Here is a 19833-nt window from a genome sequence, read left to right on the forward strand (position 1 = left end):
TTTTCTATTGGTCCATCATGCTCCACCATTTTGCATGTTACCTATTGTTGTGTGGGGGGGGACTACGCCCAACACCTTCTGGGTTGTCTCCTTCTCGCCTTGTGCGCACTCTTCTTCTTAGCGCCTACGACAACTGTGGACCCTTCCAACACCTAAAATCCAGCACGGTAGCCAGTCCGTTGTGGTGGGGTCGTCATGTACCCTCTTGGTGGTAGCCCCCTGACCACGCAGGGATCGCACTACAGATGCCAGAGCTGTTTCCTCCCCATGCATGCCAAGGAGTATGTGCCCATCTTGTCTGGGGCACGGGGACTCCAGGCAACGGGATATCGGCCAGGTACCCGTTGCTTTGGCTGGGTAGCGCCCTTGGGGAGAGCCCTCGTTCGGAGTAGGTGGCATCTGGGCGGATGTGGCGCAATGAAGCGCAATAAATCACACCAAGCTGGTGGTCGCATGGCCACCAGCGTCTCTAAGCGTGGTAGAGTAGACTTTGATGCTGCACAATATGACCCTCAGTCATTCCCCTCGTTGGCTGCGCCATGGGAGGGACGCCGATCTGGTGCCAAGCGGGAGCCTTACGTACCGCAATACCTTGTCTGCAGCAGGACTGATGGTGACTCCTTTCTTATGACGAAGCCTCTGTTTTTTGTGGAACACCTGGAGGATAAGTTTGGGGAAGTGGTGGGGTTGTCTAAAATGAGGACTGGGTCCATCCTCCTCAAGACGTCCTCCCCAGCCCAGTCACGAGCATTGCTCTTGTGCGATAAGCTGGGTGACGTCCCTGTTACCGTCACTCCCCACAGTAGCTTAAATATGGTCCAGGGGATTATTTACCATCGTGACCTCTTGTTACAATCTGATGACGAGCTGAGAGCCGACTTGGAACGACGTGGTGTACATTTTGTCCGTTGTGTACATAGAGGACCCAAGACTAACAGGGTGGCCACTGGTGCCTTTATCTTGGCCTTCGAGGGTGATGTCTTGCCCGAGAAGGTCAAGGTGATGGTTTACCGTTGCGACATGAAGCCATACGTCCCTCCCCCGATGCGGTGCTTCCAGTGCTGGAAGTTTGGGCATATGTCCTCCCGTTGCCCATCCAGCGCTACATGTCGAGATTGAGGACGCCCCTCTCATCCTGATTCTCCATGTGCGCCTCCGCCTGTATGTGTCAACTGTGGGGAGCACCACTCTCCATGCTCGCCGGATTGCCCCGTTCTTCATAAGGAGCGGAAGATCATGGAATTTAAGACCCTGGACCGGCTTACTTATCGAGAGGCAAAACTGAAATATGAAAGGTTGTATCCTGCTTCCATTCGACCATCTTATGCTGCAGCCACGTTCTCGTCGCCCACGCGAGCGACGGTTGTCGCCTCATCTGTGCCGCCTTCAGTGGGCCCTCGGGGCCGTGTATCTCTGTCTGCCTCCCTCGTGTCTGGGGGCAAACCTTCCTCTGTTGCCCCCTTAGCAGTTGGGGGCAAACCCTCTTCTGTCGCTCCCCCCACGCTTACGTCGGGAGTGACATCTGCTCCACAACCGGGAGGCTCGATCCCTCCCCCTCCCTCTCCGCCGGCTTTGCCTCCGCCAGTTCCTCTCTCGCGGAAGGGGTCCCTCGGGGCTCTCCCTTCCTCCGTTTCTTCTCCTTCCCAGCCAGATGTCAGCCAGTGGCTGAAGGTTCCGCTACCTGCTGGTCGTAGGGCTTCTGCGTCGTCGTCAGCCTCCGACGCTCCTTCAGAGAAGCTCTCCCAGCCCTCTCACCCTAAGGGCCGACGTGAGAAGAAGGAACGGCATGTGTCCAAGAAGAAGGATGTTCCGGCGGTTTCAGCACCGCCTACTGTACATAGTCCTGGCTCCGGGGATGAGGTGGAGATTCTCGCCTCTGCCGCGGATCTCGCCCTCACGGAACCCTTGGGGGCCTCTCCTATGGACTCAGCTGACTCTCCCGCGGTGGCAGCAGTTGGCTCTGAAGCGCTGTCTGCCTCTTAGTCGCATTCACGCCCTCCCAGTCCCTTCCTGCTTCCATTCTCCAATGGAACTGCGGTGGTTATTTCCGCCACCTGCCTGAGCTCCGGATGCTTCTGAGTGATTCCCCTGTTCTCTGCATTGCTCTGCAGGAAACTTGGTTTCCTGCCCTGCGGACCCCCGCCCTTCGCGGTTATCGGGGATACTATAAGAACCATGCTGCCTGTCAACGAGCGTCAGGTGGGGTTTGCCTCTTTGTTCACCACTCTGTCTGTAGCTCGCCAGTACCCCTTCAGACGCCTTTAGAGGCAGTTGCTGCCAGGGTTGAGCTCTCGCCGGCTATTACTGTTTGCTCTGTTTACATTCCTCCGGATGGGGAGCTCCCCCGACATGTCTTAGCTGCGCTGCTGGCTCAACTCCCGCCACCATTGCTGCTTCTGGGCGATTTCAATGCCCACAACCCTCTCTGGGGTGGGACTGTCTCTGATGACCGCGGTCGGGCCGTGGAGCATTTGTTGGCTCAGCTCGACCTTAGCCTCTTGAACACCGGTGCTCCCACGCATTTCAGTGTTGCCCATGGCTCGTTCTCGGCCATCGATCTCTCTCTTTGCAGCCCCGGACTTGTCCCATCCCTCCACTGGAGGGTGTACCCTGACCTGTGCGGTAGTGACCATTTTCCCATCTATTTGTCACTACCCCAGTGTCGTTCTTCTGGGCGCCTGCCCCGCTGGGCTCTCCACAGGGCAGACTGGCCGGCTTTTACTTCTGCTGCAACCATTGAGTCTCCCCCACAGGGTGACATTGACGAGGTGGTCCGTGTTTTAACCACGTCCATCATTTCAGCGGCCGAGGCTGCCATCCCCCGATCTTCTGGCCTCCCTCGGAGGAAGGCTGTACCCTGGTGGTCGCTGGAGATTGCTGAGGCTATTCGCGACCGTCAGCGGGCTCTCCAGCGTCATAGGCGGCACCTGTCTCTTGAGACCCTCATCGCCTTTAAGAGGCTCCGTGCCTTGGCCCATCGTCTTATTGCACGGCGTAAGCAGGAGTGCTGGGAGAGGTATGTCTCATCCTTGGGCTCCCATGTCTCCCCCTCACTCGGGTGGTCCCGGATCCGGCGGATTTATGGATACCAGACCCCTATGGGTGTCCCTGGGCTCTCCTTGGACGGCGCTGTCTGCACGGACGCTGCCACCATTGCTGAACGGCTTGCCGCGCACTTTGCTCAGAGCTCTGCGACTGCATCTTATCCCCCTGCCTTTCGCTCTCTAAAGGAGCGAGCCGAGTGGACGCCATTCTCATTCTACACGCGTCGTTCTGAAACATACAATGCTCCTTTCAGCGAGAGGGAATTCCTCGCTGCCCTCGCCGATTGCCCTGATACAGCACCAGGCCCAGACTGCATCCACGCGCAGATGCTGAAGCATCTCTCCAGGGACTGCCAGAGACACATTCTCGCGATATTTAATCGCATTTGGAGCGAAGGCGTGTTCCCGTCGCAATGGCGAGAGGGTGTTATTGTCCCCATCTTGAAGCCCGGTGCGGGCCCACTGGTGGTGGACAGCTATCGTCCCATTACCCTCACCAACGTTTTGTGCAAATTGCTCGAACGTATTGGGTCCTTGAGTCGCGCGGTCTCCTCGCTCCATCCCAGGGTGGCTTCCGTCGGGGCCGGTCTGCAGTGGACAATTTGGTGCGGCTGGAATCTGCTGTCCGTATGGCCTTTGCCCGACGTCAGCACCTCGTTGCTGTATTTTTCGATCTGCGGAAGGCGTATGACACCACATGGAGGCATCACATCCTCGCCACGTTGCATGAGTGGGGTCTTCATGGTCGGCTCCCGGCTTTTCTTCAAAGCTTTTTATTGCGCCGCTCTTTCCGGGTGCAAGTTGGTGCCACCTCTAGTTCATCTTATATACAGGAAAATGGGGTCCCACAGGGCTCAGTGTTGAGCGTCTCCTTATTTCTAGTGGCCATTAATGGTCTGGCTGCAGCAGTGGGGCCGTCGGTGTCTCCTTCTTTGTATGCCGACGACTTCTGCATCTCATTTAGCTCCACGACTACGGGAGTCGCCGACCGCAGGCTGCAAGTCGCCGTTCGCAAGGCAGCATCATGGGCTCTGACTCATGGTTTTCAGTTCTCTGCACCCAAGACTCGAGTTATGCACTTCTGCAGGCGTTGGACAGTCCACCCTCATCCTGAACTTTACCTCGACGGCCACCTGCTTGAAGAGGTGGACACTTGCCGCTTCTTGGGACTCGTGTTTGATGCCCGGCTCACATGGGTTCCTCATGTTACTCAGCTGAAGCAAAAATGCTGGCGGCACCTCAACGCCCTCCGCTGCCTTAGCCACACTTCTTGGGGTGCAGATCGCTGCACGCTGCTGCGATTGTACAGAGCCCTTGTGCAGTCCCGGCTTGATTATGGGAGCCTGGCATATGGGTCTGCGTCACCCTCAGTGTTGAAGTTGTTAGACCCCATACACCACTGTGGGGTTCGGCTTGCCACTGGCGCTTTTCACACTAGCCCCGTGGATAGTCTACTGGTGGAGGCCGGGGTTCCCCCGCTGCGGATTCGCCGCCATCGTCTGCTCGCCGACTATGCTGTCCACGTGCATTGCTCGCCAGGCCATCCCAATCGTCGCCTGCTTTTCCCTGCCGTGGTCCTCCATCTGCCCGAACGGCGACCTAGGTCTGGGCTTTCCGTAGCTGTCCACGTCCGGTCCCTGCTGTCAGAACTGGGGTCATTCCCTCTTCTGCCTCCCTTCCGGGTTCGTGCACCTACGCCTCCCTGGTGTTTGTCCCGGCCGTCCGTCCGTCCGTCCGTCTGGACTTGGCACAGGGACCCAAGGACTCGGTTCCGCCTGTGGCCCTCCGTCGCCGTTTTCTTGCGCTCCTCGCCTCATTTTCGGACTGTGAGCCTGTCTACATGGATGGTTCCCTGGTTGATGGTCGCACTGCCTACGCTTTTGCTCACGCTGCCCATGTTGAGCAGCGCTCCTTGCCGGCTGGCTGCAGTATTTTTACTGCAGAGCTGGTGGCCATATTGCGCGCTCTTGAGCATATGCGTTTCTGCTCAGGTAGGTCCATCGTCATCTGCAGTGACTCCCTGAGCAGCCTTCAGGCCATCGACCGCTGCTATCCCTCTTCTCCTCTGGTGTCCTCTATTCAAAAGTCTGTTTCCGCCATTGCCCGCTCTGGTCGTTCGGTGGTCTTGGTTTGGACGCCAGGTCACGTTGGCATCCCGGGGAACGAACGTGTTGACAGGCTGGCCAAAGGGGCGATCGACGCCCCAGCTTTGGAGGTTGGCCTCACAGCTCGCGACCTGCAGCTGGTGTTGCGCCGTAAGGTGCTTGGGGTGTGGTCTGTTGAGTGGCATGGCATGACAGCCCAGAATAAACTGCGGGCCGTCAAGGAGACGACCGATGTGTGGCGCTCCTCCCTGCGGTCTTCTCGCAGGGAGTCTGTTATCCTGTGTCGGCTCCGCATCGGCCATACATACCTGACGCACGGCCATCTTTTGCGCCAGGAGGATCCCCCCTGTGTCGGTGTGGGTCCCGGCTGACGGTCGCCCACGTTTTATTGGAGTGTCCCCGACTGCGCACCCTTCGGCAGTCTTTTAATCTCCCGGGCACCTTGCCTTTGATTTTATGCGACGATGCCTCCATGGCTGACAGTGTTTTACATTTTATCCGTGCTAGTCCTTTTTATGGTTCCATTTAGAGTGGTCCTGCACCTTTCCCTTTGTGTGTCTCTTGTCCTCGAGTCTCTCATATTTGGTTGCAGATTTTAGTGTGTAGTCGGTTGGTTGACTCTTTCCCTTTTTTGTTGTCGTGGTCAGTCAACCAGTCTCCCGTCATCTTCTTTTGTTCTGTTTCCTTTTGTCTGGTGTCTTCGTGTCTGTAGTGTTCGTTACCGCATTTGTGTTCTTTTAGGGCCTGGGGGGGAGTCTCCTTCCCCTTGGGGTTTTACCTGCTTCGTGCATTTCTGTCTCGCCTTTTTTTTGGAATGGGGGACTGATGACCTTAGCTGTTTAGTCCCCCTTAAACATCCCAACAACCACCACCTAGTTCACCTGATTGCAATCTTATTTGTGAATGCAAGCTTTCTCATTGAACTGAACTGATGAGTTCTCCTTAGGAAATCATTCTAGTAATATTTTCATTTTGAAGTGATGTTTCAACAAATTCCTTACTTTCCATCTTATGGTGACGCATGTAGGTCATGTCGGATGCTGTTATTTATATGTTCAGGATCATGTATTTCATTTACCATAGTTACACTAGAGAGGCCTGTTCTGAGCACTTAGAAATGAGTCTCTTGCATATGTGGAGGTGGGCAGGGGGATGAGGGGATATTCGCAAGTTGAGTCCAAGTGCCACAGTCCATGCTGCCACCCTAACCAGGGAACTCTCTTGACAAATTTTTTGTATTACTTCCTTCCAAGTGGAGCTGGAATGGAAGCCACTGTCTCTTTTCAGTAAATTTTCAGGTATTCTTAATTTCTATTGCTGCTTCAAAGTCGAACGTCCCTAGATGATGCTGTGTTTCAATATGGCTGACTTTTCTTTCAGCTTACTTAAGACAGATATCCAGCACAAGTTCCACACATCTTCGTGAGATGCAACATTGCCTTTGGCCAATGTTCTGACAGTCACAGTTACACCTGATGCCGTGCATGTAATGTTCTTAGTCCTAAGGGATCTTTTATGGAGTCTAGTATGTCTCTGAAAATAAGACTAGCAATAAATTGGACGGACTGGTGGCCCTGATTTGCAGCCACTTCCTCAGCACCTCTGTCACCACCATTTGCTAATCTCACTTCAATGCACTTGCAATTGACCAACCTGGTGTAACTCCAGGAGATTAAAGACACAACACTGAACATGTAAATAACAGCATCCATCCAATAGAACATAGACACTTTCCCAGAAGATGACAAATAATAAGCTTACTAAAATATTGCTCTGAAATTAATATCTTTTTAGCTAATTTCCTAAGAAGAATTAATCACTGCCATTCTATTGTACACATATGCAACACCATCGAGCAATATGTGCGTGTCTTGGACCCAGCTCTGACCAATATCTAAGAGTTATGGCCAGCATTTGAGTGATCATGAATCACAGTGCACCCTCCCCCCAAAGCTTCTGATGTCTCACTGAGCCCATGTCACTGTGTGCCACTGCCATCACGAGGGTGAAAGGGGCAGCTACACACTACTAAGTAACTGTCTTTAATACAGTTACTCATCAGTCTATGGTTCAACAAATCATTTGACGAAACAGTTGAAAAAATTTTAACTTTTGGAATTGAAGCCTCTATAAAATGACAAAAAAATTTAATGTGTGGATGACAACTACAAGAGGAATTATCATTCATCAATGTAATAAATAATTGAAGGAAAAGCACAGAATACAAATAATGAAACAGTGAAGGGAGTGCACTGGTCAGACTGTCCTTCATTTCACAGAAAATTCTTTATAAAGTAAACAGTAACCAATTAATGAAAAAGTATTAGAGTACATAATATTGCTTGGGCTTACAAGCACTTTTATCATAACCCTGGTGATGGAGGCTTCTGGATTAATCCTCCCACACAGGTTTGGAGGAATTATGTTCCTTCTCCATCTACACACATACTCTGCAAGTCACCATGCTGTGTGTGGCAGAGGATACCCTGTACAACTATTACTTGTTTCCTTCGCCGTTCCACTTGCAGATAGAATGAGAGAAAATGACTATTTATCTCCATATGAGCCCTAGTTTCTCATATCTTATCTTCATAGTCCGTATGCAAAAAGTATGTTGGTGGCAATAGGATCATTCTGCTGTCAGCTTCAAATGCTGCTTCTCTAAATTTTCTCAGTAGTATTCCTAGAAAAGAACGTGAACTTCCCTCTAGGGACTCCCACTTGAATTCCTGAATCATCTCCATAAAACTTGCATATTGTTAAAACCTACTGGTAACAAATCTAGCAGTCTGCTTCTGAATTTCCTGTATGTCCTCCCCCATTTGACCTTGTGCAGATCCCAAACTCTCAAGCAGTACTCAAGAACAGGTTGCACTAGTGTCCTGTATGTGGTCTCCTTCGCAGATGAACCACACTTTCCTGAAATTCTTCCAATAAACCAAAGTCAACCATTTGCCTTCCCTACTGCAATGCTTACATGCTCATAACATTTCATACCACTTTGCAGTGTTACTTACACCTGGACATTTAATCGACGTGACTGTGTCAAGCAGCTCGCAACTAATGATGTATGCAAACATTTCGGGTTTGTTTTTCCTACTCATCTACATTAACTTTTAAATATTTAACCAAAAGAACTTTTATGAGTTAAATATTTAAAATTTTAGCAATATTAAACTGCTATTTGCTGATGCACTGCTTAAAATGTTTGTGCACGTCTGTTTACAATATTGCCTTTGGTTTTCTGTTTGCACATTCTTCCGATACACTTTTTGATTTTTAACTCAATGTGCTGTCTTGGTTTTCTAATTCTTCAATGTGTGTATTCACTTTTCTTGTCCTTGATTAAAATTCTGAGCTATATGTGGAATGTAAATGCATACTTAAAACAGCACGAAGGCAATTTTTAAGTAATTAATGTTTGTCTCTTTCACGTTCTGTTTGTTTTTGCATGTGGAAATTTGGGTTACTTTGTGACTATCAGCGATATGCGTAAGTACAAAAGTAAGTTTCCCTATTTCATCACCAATGAGCAGGTAAAGAGAAGACACATTTTGTTGTTTTCCTGTGACACTTGATTTAATTTCTTTTTTTGCAAATGGTCACCCATGTGATTTAAGCATTTTAGGTTTCTAATTCCCTGATGACAGAACACACACTCAGCCAACTCCCACCTTGGCATTCATTTCATTATCACAGAAATGATCAGTTGACTGCAGTGGGATATGTTGCAAGAAAACTTTTTGCATTGTGGAGAGCCTCACTGACAAAATTCCGACATCATACATTCCAAACAATGTCTGCGAAGAGTTACTGACAACCATCTCACACACCATCTGCAAATGAAATAGGAAACATGGAGGGGGGAGAGGGGTGACACTGGTACACTGTCTTACCCTGGTTTGCAGAGAACACATGTAAATGTACCATGATGAAAAAGAGTGCTTCAGCTGTATGGTAAGCCTTTATTTATGATACAACTAGTTTTGCAATGTTACAGCTACATCTTCCGGGATACATCTGTGTATAAAGAAGAGTAAAATAAATAAATACCCTGTTTTGGTTAAAATATAGTTGAACTTACTTAGAGCTCTATAGGAGAAATTATGTACTCACATTCATTTCATAACTTATATCATACAATAACCAGTAGATGAGCCAACATTCTTGTCCAGTTGTGATGAAAATGTTCAGTCCTCAAGAGATTGGTTGTCAATTTAAAATATGGCAGAATGCAGAGCACATCATCCCGATTGAAATCTAGAATAAGAATAAAGTGGTAAACTATATGGATATAAAAGACAAAACAAATATGTGTAGGTGGTGCAAGCTATATCCACATGGCAAGGTAAAAAAAAATTACATATAGCAGAGCTTGTGTGATTGTACAATAGTTAATGAAGGTCAAGTTTAGGTAAAATGCTGCTTATAAAATACACCAGCTAGCTAAAACAAAGACTGGGGAAAGGTATAATGCAAGGAACATCATTTCGATACAGGAAACTAGAATAATGATAAAGCAGTAAAACCAGATGGACTGAAAATATAAAACAAATGATGTGTAGGTGATGAAACGTGTTTATCTGATAAGGTAAAATAAATCTGATAAAGCAGAGCCTGCATGACCACGTGACACATAACAGTGGTCTAGTCTAGATAAAATGCTGCTTACAGAATACACCATCATCTAAATAAAAGAAAGACCAGAGTAAGGAAAACTTGAAGTCTAATACGGACATATAAAAAGGGTAACATTGCCAAGACACCATGATGTCCGCAGTGACCACCTAGATGAATGAGCTGAGACCTCATGTTGTTGTGACAATGTTACCCTTTCTGTAAGTGTATACAAGGTTTTAAGTATTCCTTTCTTCAGTCCTTCTTTTATCTAGAGTATGGTGTATTTTGTAAGCAACATTTTATCCAGACTGCACCATTGTTACCTGTCACACAGTCGTACAGACTCTGCTTTATGAGATTTATTCTACCTTGCCAGGGTGAATAGCTTTCACCACCTACACATATCATTTTTTATCTTTTATATCCATCTGGTCTACCATTTCATTCTTATTCTAGATTCTTATCCTAGACTTCCTATATCAGAATGATGTTCCCTGCATTCTGCTCTATTTTAAATTGGACTACCAACCTCGTGATGGTGAATAATTTCATCATGACTGAAAAAAGAATGTTGGGTCATTTATCATTTGAAATAAATTACAAAATAAATTACGAAATAAATTTGAGTACATAATTTTTCCTATATAGCTTCATGTACAGTTCAGCTACATTTTAACTGATATGGGATATTTATTCATTTTGCTCTTGTTTATATACAAATTTATCCATGAAGGTGTGGGTGTAGCACTGTGAAACTAGTTGGATCACAAACATTTATTGTGTAGCTGAAGTGGTCTTTTTCATCATGTTACACTTATAGAGCTGTGTATGCCCACAATACAAAGTTTGCTACTTGTAGATGTGATAGAAAAATCGTCTGTATCCTACACATTTCTTTGTCTTCTGAAACGATGAATAGATGATGGATAACATGTTGATACAGTAAGGTAAGAAGAATATTCCCTGTAGTACCTATGACATGAAGCATACATTATTGTGCAAAAACTACACTGATCGGTCGTTAATGTCAAATAACAGCTGTCAGTAGGACAAGAAACTAGTTAATATGAAAATTATAGTATCCTCCAGTCAAACATTGCTATGTAATTAAACAGGGAAACTTACTTTTGTTTTAACTACATGCATGGTATTGAACTCCTTCTGTTATGCACAGGTACAATTGCAGAAAGGGAACACAAGAAATGGGAAACTGCTCCACCTTTGCCAAATAATCCATACTCACCAGAAAACATTTCAAAACGACTCAGCAACAGAATGAAGCTCTCAAGCAGCCAGAGCAGTAGCAGTGAGGCATCTGTGTGAGTATACTGTTAGTGAAGTCGTAATTTTTTGTCTGTACTTCTAATGGGTGTGTCTATGGCAATCAGAAACTAGACACTGACAATGCCTATAGTAATCTATATGTCAATATAAAATGTTCCCAGAGTGTCAGAGTTTGTTGAAAGGTAGTGCAATGCCACTATGTTGCCATTGTTGTTGTGGTCTTCAGTCAAAAGACTATTTTGATGCAGCTCTCTATGCTCTCCAGTCTGTGCAAGCCTCTTCACCTCTGAATAACTACTGCAACCTACATCCATTTGAACCTGCTTACTGTATTCTTTCTACAGTTCCTTGGCCCCAACATTCCTCTCCATTACCAAATTGATATTTCCTTCATGCATCAGGATGTGTCCCACCAACTAATCCCTTCTTTTACTCAACTGGTGCCATAATTTTTTTTCTCTTGAATTTGATGAAGCACCTTTTCATTAGTTGCTTGATTTACCCATCTAATCTTCAGCATTCTTATGCAGCACCACTTTTAAAAGCTTCTCTGAACTGTCTATCATTAATGTCTCACTTCCGTACAAGGCTACATGGTGGACAAATAGCTTCAGAAAAGATTTCCTGAGACTTAAATTTACATTTGATCTCAACAAATTTCTCATTTTCCGAAATGTTATTGCCAGTCCGCATTTTATATTAGCACTGTTTAGACATCACCAGTTATTTCACTGCCCAAATAGCAAAACTCATCATCTGCTATTGGGGGTCTCATTTCGTAATCTACTTCTATCAGCACCACTTGATTTGATTACATTTTATTACTTTTATTTTACTTTTATTGATGTTCATTTTGTAACGTCTTTTCAAGACACTAAGCACTTCATTCAGCTGCTGTTTCAAGTCATTGACAAAGCTCAAAATTTTTATTTCTTCTCCCTGAATTTAAATTATCCTTCCAAACTTCTCCTTGTTTCCCTTTACTGCCTGCTCAGTGCACAAATTGAATAACATTGGAGAGCGGCTACAGCTCTATCTCACTCTTTTCTCCACTACTGCTTCCCTTTCACATCTTTTAACTCTCATAACTGCACTCTGGTTTCTGTTCAAGTTCTGAATAACATTCATGTCCATGTTCTTTAAGACCCAATGTCTTCAGAATTTCAAAACCTATAGTCCAGTGACCATTGTCAAAAGGTTTAACTGTTGCTACTGATGCTGCAAACATAGAATTACCGTGTTTTTAACTTCTAAAATAAATTGTTGAGTACTGCCTCATATGTTCCTACATTTGTATGGAGCTTAAAATTGGTGTCAATATTGCACAACCATAACTTATTAATCTGATAGTTCGATAATACTCACATCTGTCAGCACCTGTCTTTTCAGAACTGGAAATATTATAGTATTCTTGAAGTCTGAGCGTAAGTCGCCAGTCTCATGTATCTTGCACACTTGGTGGAATAGTTTCTGATAATCTAATGTTGCTAAAAACATGGGGAGCATTAAATTCAGCATGAAATTCTGAGAAAACAATCAGATAACCAGATGTTTTCTAATTTCATTGCTTCATTATGTGAGAAACAGGTAATTTTTGAAAATTTTCTGGCATTTACAAAACTATATTTTCATAAGTTACTGGTATGAGTGTTTTTGGATAACTTATTTCGTATCAAATCATAGTTTTGTGATTCACAGTTACTGCCAAAGAAAAGATCATCCTGAATTTCATTGTATGTCAATGCAAATAAATGTGCATTTTTGAAAATTTTCTGAAGTTACCATTCTTCTTTGCATAATCTAATTTTTAGTAAATTGGCATTTGTGATTTAGTTATGATTATCACTAACATATTGTCTTACATTTAATTTTCCCTTAAAGAGACGTATATATTATCAAAATTTACTGTAAATTAACTCTATATTTTGAATTTGTTAATTACTTTAATTAACCTCAAAATGTTTTATGAAATTAATAATTTTGCCACAGGTTTTTCTGTTGTCTTAATCTTGTGTATTTGCTTCAATTCTTAAAGGGAATTAGTTATTCTTTAGCTCAACACATAGAAAAGATAATCAGCAGGCTCAGTTTAAAGGTATTTGTTCACTGTCCTGTAATACATTGCACCAGCCAAAATGCAGCCCCACAGTAAATGCCGTTTTCGAACACAGGATAAGTTGGTTGATGTTTATAACCAGCTGTAAATTTCCCTGACTACTGTCAAATGATAGGCAGCTGCTTTGAATTAGTGTGTCAGAAGAGTTACCAAGGGTCATGAACCTGAGGTACTAGTACCAAGGTACCTCAAGTACTATTCTCTCCTGTGGGTCTTGTCTCCTCTGCAGAAAGTATGGGGTCTATCATTACTCATCCACTTGACTACTAGTGTCATTTCAGCGGTAGATCTAGGTTACCTGTACAATGTGTCCGGGGACAAGGAAGGGTATGGGTTTATTAATCACCGTCAGTTGAAACGAATGGTGAATGATGATACCCCTTAGGGACATGGCAGCAAGGGATATGAAAGGGCACCAGGAGCACTCAGTGTGTATGTCTGGGGGCCTCTTTCAGTATCTTGAAGAGGCTATTCCAACAACCCTTGAGGGAACAGGATGGAAGCAACTACAGATTGTGAAGCATGTTGGAACAAATTATGCCTGCCACCTGGGCTCCGAGGTCATACTTGGACCATTCCACAGACTGGCAGGGAAGGTTGAGAAGGCCAGCCTTGCATGTGGACTTTCAGCGAAGCTCACAATTTGCAGCATTGTCCCCAGAACTGATTGAGACCCCTTGGTTCTGAGTTGAGAGCTGAGCCAGAGACTTCAGAAGTTCTGTGACAAGCTAGGCTGCAACTTCCTGGACTTGTGCCATAGGTTTGAGATCTATAGAGTGCCACTAAATGGGTCAGGTGCACACTACACATCAGAGACTGCTGTCCAGGTAGCTGTCTGTATGTGGGGTGCGCACAAGGGTTTTTTGGATTAACCAACATTGCATCCATTCTACATAATGATATCTGTAGGAGGCCCAGAAATATTGGTGTAAGATTATAAGAAATGCCTCCTACAGGAGAGAGTTTTAATATCCTAGCGGTTAACTGTCGAAGCATTTGAAACAAGCCAGCTGGAGTGACCGAGCGGTTCTAGGCGCCTCAGTCTGGAACCGCGCTACGGTCGCAGGTTTGAATCGTGCCTCGGGCATGGATGTGTGTGATGTCCTTAGGTTAGTTAGGTTTAAGTAGTCCTAAGTTCTAGGGGACTGATGACCTCAGATGTTAAGTCCCATAGTGCTCAGAGCCATTTGAACCATTTGAAACAAAATACCAGAGTTCAAAACACTCCTGAAAATCAGTGAAGCTCACATAATATTAGGTACAAAAAGCTGGTTGAAACCTGAAATTGATAGCAATGAAATTTTGGGGGGAAATTTGAGTGTATATCGAAAGTATAGACAAATGGGAAATGGAGGTGGCATATTTGTTGCAGTCGACGAGAAACTCAAATCAATCGAGATAGTAGATATTGAAGCTTCATGAGAGATTGTACGGGCAAGACTCAGTGTGACGAGTGGTCATGAATTGTAATTGGATCCTTCTGTCGCACACCAGACTCATCTCCTAATGTATTCAAAAACTTCAGAGAACATCTCAGTTCACTTGTACGTAAGTTCCCCAATCATACTGTAATCATTGGTGGAGATTTTAATAATCCAACGATCAGTTGGAAAAATTACAGTTCTATTTCTGCTGGGCACGATAAGATGTCCTGTGAAACTTTACTAAATCCCTTCCCTGAAAACTACCTAGAACAGATAGTTGGAAACCCCACTAAGCTGTTAATGTAGTGGATGTAATGGCAACAAATAGACCTGACCTCTTTAACAATGTTCATATCACAACTGGTATCAGTGATCATGATGTGGTTGTGGCAGTAATGATTACCCTAGTACAAAGGGAACCTAAAACAAACAGCAAGATATATGCTGTATTCACGAGTTGCTGGAAACCGGCACACACATCAGCAAACAGACTAGACATGATGATGATGATGATGATGATGATGATGATGATGATGCAAGGCTGGAAGACCCCCTGCAGTTGGGCCTCAAACTCACACCGGAATCGAGCAACAGGGAGATCCAACACAACAAAAGCAAGGCAGTCTAGGGTACAACGAAGTTCGATGGACCTCTCAACAGATCAAGTACGACCACAATCCAAAACAAGACCAGAGAGAAAAACCAATATCAAAGTGAAGTTGTCAGCGAGCAGACAGTAGTACAGAGGAGATAGAAAGCGAATGCTATTGGATAAAGTACATGATTACCGAGTGGTAAAGATGTGGTGGTATTCATACCGACCATGAGGGGCACTGTTGACCAGTGTAGTCAAGTGGTGAGATAGTGGCACACTCACTAGGTGAGTGCAATGCAATGGCAGTGACACTGTCCTATATTGGCCATCAAGATTCATTTGTTCTGGCTGGCATTGAACTTCTGCAGGAGCAGAAAATTAGATAAAACATCAGTGTCATATCTCAATGAAGAATTGGAAGCTTTCAGCACAGGGCAGGGAAATGTAGAGGAATTGTGGCTCAAGTTTAAAAGAATAGTCGCCCATGCATTGGATATCCCGGTCTGGCACAAATTTTCAATTTTCCGCATTGATGCATTCGTTTAACCAGTGCCCATTAGCAACCAATATCTGTAATTCCTTTTGTGTCTTAATTATCAAATTCATTATACATAACAAATGAAAATTTTGGATTTCTCTTGTACACATGGGACATACACAAAGCTACAACCAAGCGCTAACTTCCTTTGACTGTTGCAAACCGCATTTAAAACTCTGTCAGTACTGTAGGACTAACACTGCTCACTGAAAGGAGTCCAAAGTGATCTATTAAGCGCATCTGTGTGGCTTTCTATGTAGAGTGCTACTGAAGATCAGAAACTACAAAATTTTAATTTGTCAGCAAGAGATATTTCATCAAAACATTCCATTACTTAGTGCAAGATTCTGTGTAGGAACATACAGGTTTGTTTAGTGTGCTGTATTAGCTACTCTCTACTTTCTTGTAATGACCACATCTTGTCTGTAGATTTCAAAATCCACATTTACCTCCAAGATTGACTACCACATCATATGAAAAATGCAGTGTTTCTTGTTTCTCTGGGTGTATTTGTTGATTGAATGGTCTGGGGGTATACTGCCGGTTCATTGTATCCAATGAGCAACATCAGGGGGTCCCACATATTTGTTGGTAAAATATCTGACACAATATTAAACCCTTATGTGGGTAAATCCTTGCACAAGTCATTTCATTATTTACCAGGGTGCCTCTGTGAGAATAACTAGAACTTATTGGTCAGAAATTTAATGTGAAGACCACAGACTTTACAGGCATGTCCTGGTGTCCATGTATTTTCTATTTAATGGAGAATACTATGAACAAATGGAGGGGTCACAATGGGCAGCCCAGTCTTGCCTGTGGTTGCGAATTTGTAGATGAAGCATATTAAGGAAGAAGCCCTGATATCATCCAAATGGAAACCTGTCTATTTTTTCCATTATGTGGATGATTGTTCCATCATCTGGCCACAAGGAAGAGACAAACTCCTTGAATTGCTTTCACATCTGAACTCCATACATCCCAACATCAGAGTCACTTTGAGGATCAAAGCAGAAGGAATTATACCATTCCTGGATGTCAGGGTCAAGAGAAAAGCTGATGGCACCCTGGGCCACAATGTGTATCAGGAGAAAATCCACACTGGCCTGCAATTGCATGCAGTCAGTTGCTCCCACCCTGTACATTTAAATGGGGTACTAAAAACACTAGTACAGGTGGTGTGCACCATCTCTGTTGATGAGAGTCTGTCTCAGGAATTGGAACACCTCATAACTATTTTCTGAAAAAACAGTTACTTAGAAAGGCAGACTAGGCAGGTCTGGTCCACCGTTACAGTTAAGCTCGTGGAGACAGAAAAGTCATGGCGGAAGAGTTAGCCACTGTCTTTATACCATACACCAACACACTATCAGGAAAAATAAGATGCATACTGAAGAAAGTGCAGAGTAAAAACTGTCTTTTCCCACCCAATAAAACACAGCCATTATTGGAAAGTATCAAAGATGACCTTGGTTTGCAGAATCCTGGGATACATCAGATTCGATGCCAGAGTGACAAGACATATTGAGCAAACAATTGAAGAGTGATGCCAAAAACACCAATGGTACACTCAGCTGATGTATCCTGCCAAGTTAGCAGTTACAGAGCACCATTTGTCTGGCAATCATGTGATGGAATATGAAAGTACCAGGACTGTAGCACACAATCTCATCAACCGGGACTGTGACTATAATCTCAGCAAGGCTTGGCAACAAGCAAAGGGTCTAATTAAGAAGACCCTCAGGAAAGATAACAGTCTGGTGACCAGGATGGACAGAGAAACTACATTTACATTACCACAGACACTGATTCCATTGCCTCTGCAATCGCCGATGTGTGCCCTCTGGCACGAATCACACAGTGTGTGGCTCATGGGGAGGCAGGGTATATAGGTAGGCCACTTGCCCCAAGCAGCTTAGTTCGTCACTGCACCTGACAATGATGATGTGTTTGATAACTGAAATATAAAGTGACTGTTGGACACTATGAACCGGCAATCCACAGACCATTTGGGGGGGGGGGGGGGGGGGGGGGGATTTGGTAAGCCTATTCATTCTGCATTTACTTGGTGACAAAAGTCAGTTTTATTTCAGAGCAACTTCTTTTTCATTTATACTGTAATAACCACTTATTTGTGTTTTAGGGAGTTTCCAGACCTACAAGATGAGAATATGGTGCCACGTCCCATTGCAGAACCTCTCCATATCGTCTGTGCTCCACAAGATCTTGACTTTAAGCGGTATGTAATTATTCACCAGTTTATAATATGTAGGCACATTTCACAGTTATCAGTGCTGTTATGATAATGTATGAGACAAATGTGTTTGGAAATGTCACCGTAGGAAAAGTCTGTAACCTGGGAGGATATGTGATAAAGTGTGTAGAAGAAAGACAATCATTGTGTCATCTTGATGGTAGGTGAGTGGAAAATATAAAGCCTCTCGTTGTTAAGTGTATCACATAAAATGCTGTTTGTACTTATTAAAGGCACAGCAGAACCTTTACACTGTAGTGAACTACTAGGCGGAAAGAGCACTGTTTTAATTACTACTTAAAAATCTGTGGCAATCCTTAAATTAGAATATTTTGGTCACAGAACTTGTTGGTTACATAGCAAAAAATCTTAAACAGTCTCAGGATTGGGCATTATTGCAAGAATATTTTCACCTATTTCTTCAAGCTGCAGAAGTGAGAATATGTAAACGTGTATTATGTACAATTTTTCCTTTTACTTTCTGTAGTGGTTTAAATAGTAACATTACTGGTCTCAAAATAGTACTCAGTTGATACGTCGGAAAACTTTGAGGCACTGGGTAGCTCAGTTGATTTCCAAGCGAGAGAAGAACCCTGACAGCTGGCAATGCTGTTCCCAGGTTTCACTTGTTACCAATCTATATATAGATAGATATATACTTTTTGTTCCATAGGTCCATAGTGAGGAGACCACCAAGCATGTACCATACCAAAGGTTGTCATCAGGACGGACTGAAAACCATTTTTGTCTAGAACTGTACCAACCTTGAGCCATTGCCATAGAAATATAAACAAAATCACATAACTTGATTAGTTGTGACAGATGTGCAAAGCAGCCACATTGAGTCACGTGGAGCCCAGACCACAATGGTGAACAGACTTACTGACACTAGATCATTGTAATCTTGACAGTCTGCTAGGTATCACAGCAGGCTTTTCTGTTTATTGAGGGAGTTGATGGGGAACAGTAATTGTAAGGTAATGGAGACCTTTCTCAACAGTAGACACTGAATTACAGCTTACATAAAGACCCTTTGTCTATCTTTTGTTTACTGGCTGAATGGAACAGTTTCCTCTGAACTTGAGGCTTGGATCAATAGCAAATCAGCAATCCTAACTTTTTAAGTGAGTTTTCATGCTTCTCTTTGAACAGAATTACTCCAGAATATTATGCTATATTGCACCAATAAATAGACAAATGCAAAGTGAATGATCTTAGACATGCTACCGCCATTAGCCAATAGCATTACTCCAATGACTACAAGGGCAACTTTGTAATTTGTTGTGGCTTTTTTATTATTCCCAAAAGTCTTGGCTGCCTTCTTTTGTGGCAATGATTCTAACTTCCTTATTGCCTGTCCCACCATGCAATGAAACTCCTACTGTCCAACTGCTATGAAAATTACTTAGTCACGCAACAATTATTAATGTGGCAGAAGATCATAAACAACATGCCATACCTTTTTTTCCTAAAACTTCTGTTCTCTTCTTCTCTTTTGTGGGATATTTTTTACAGTCCTAAACTGAATGAGCTAGGACTTTTTTTTCAATTTTTATTTATTTATGTTGAAACTAATCCATTTATGAAAAACCACTATGTGATCAAAAGTATCTGGACACCTGACTGAAAATGACTTAAAAGTTCCTGTCGCCCTACATCGGTAATGCTGGAATTCAGTACGGAGTTGGCCCACCCTTAGCCTTAATGACAGCTTCCACTGTTGCAGACGTGTTCAGTCAGGTGCTGGAAGGTTTCTTGGAGAATGGCAGCCCATTCTTCATGGAGTGCTGCACTGAGGAGAGGTATCGATGTTGGTTGGTGAGGCCTGGCACAGAGTCAGCATTCAAAAACAT

The 19833-nt window shown here is 44.3% G+C and overlaps 1 protein-coding gene and 1 long non-coding RNA gene across 5 annotated transcripts in view; one reads left to right on the forward strand and one right to left on the reverse strand.

Annotated features, from left to right (window-relative positions):
- LOC124799283 overlaps window positions 1-19833 on the forward strand; it is a 746007-nt gene that overhangs the window by 690961 nt on the left and 35213 nt on the right. For all 4 annotated transcript variants that reach the window (XM_047262858.1, XM_047262862.1, XM_047262859.1 and 1 more), the window contains 2 exons: window positions 10944-11088; window positions 17870-17965. In XM_047262858.1, coding sequence (XP_047118814.1) covers window positions 10944-11088; window positions 17870-17965 — 241 coding nt within the window. The remainder of the gene's footprint in view (window positions 1-10943; window positions 11089-17869; window positions 17966-19833) is intronic.
- The window catches only part of LOC124799284, a 45519-nt gene continuing 34797 nt past the window's right edge, over window positions 9112-19833 (reverse strand). Inside the window, exons 2-3 of the long non-coding RNA XR_007017005.1 lie at window positions 9266-9409; window positions 9112-9169 (exon numbers count right to left, since the gene is read on the reverse strand). This is a non-coding gene — a long non-coding RNA (uncharacterized LOC124799284). The remainder of the gene's footprint in view (window positions 9170-9265; window positions 9410-19833) is intronic.

Source organism: Schistocerca piceifrons, chromosome 5, assembly GCF_021461385.2.
Source record: "Schistocerca piceifrons isolate TAMUIC-IGC-003096 chromosome 5, iqSchPice1.1, whole genome shotgun sequence".
NCBI classification, from domain to species: domain Eukaryota; kingdom Metazoa; phylum Arthropoda; class Insecta; order Orthoptera; family Acrididae; genus Schistocerca; species Schistocerca piceifrons.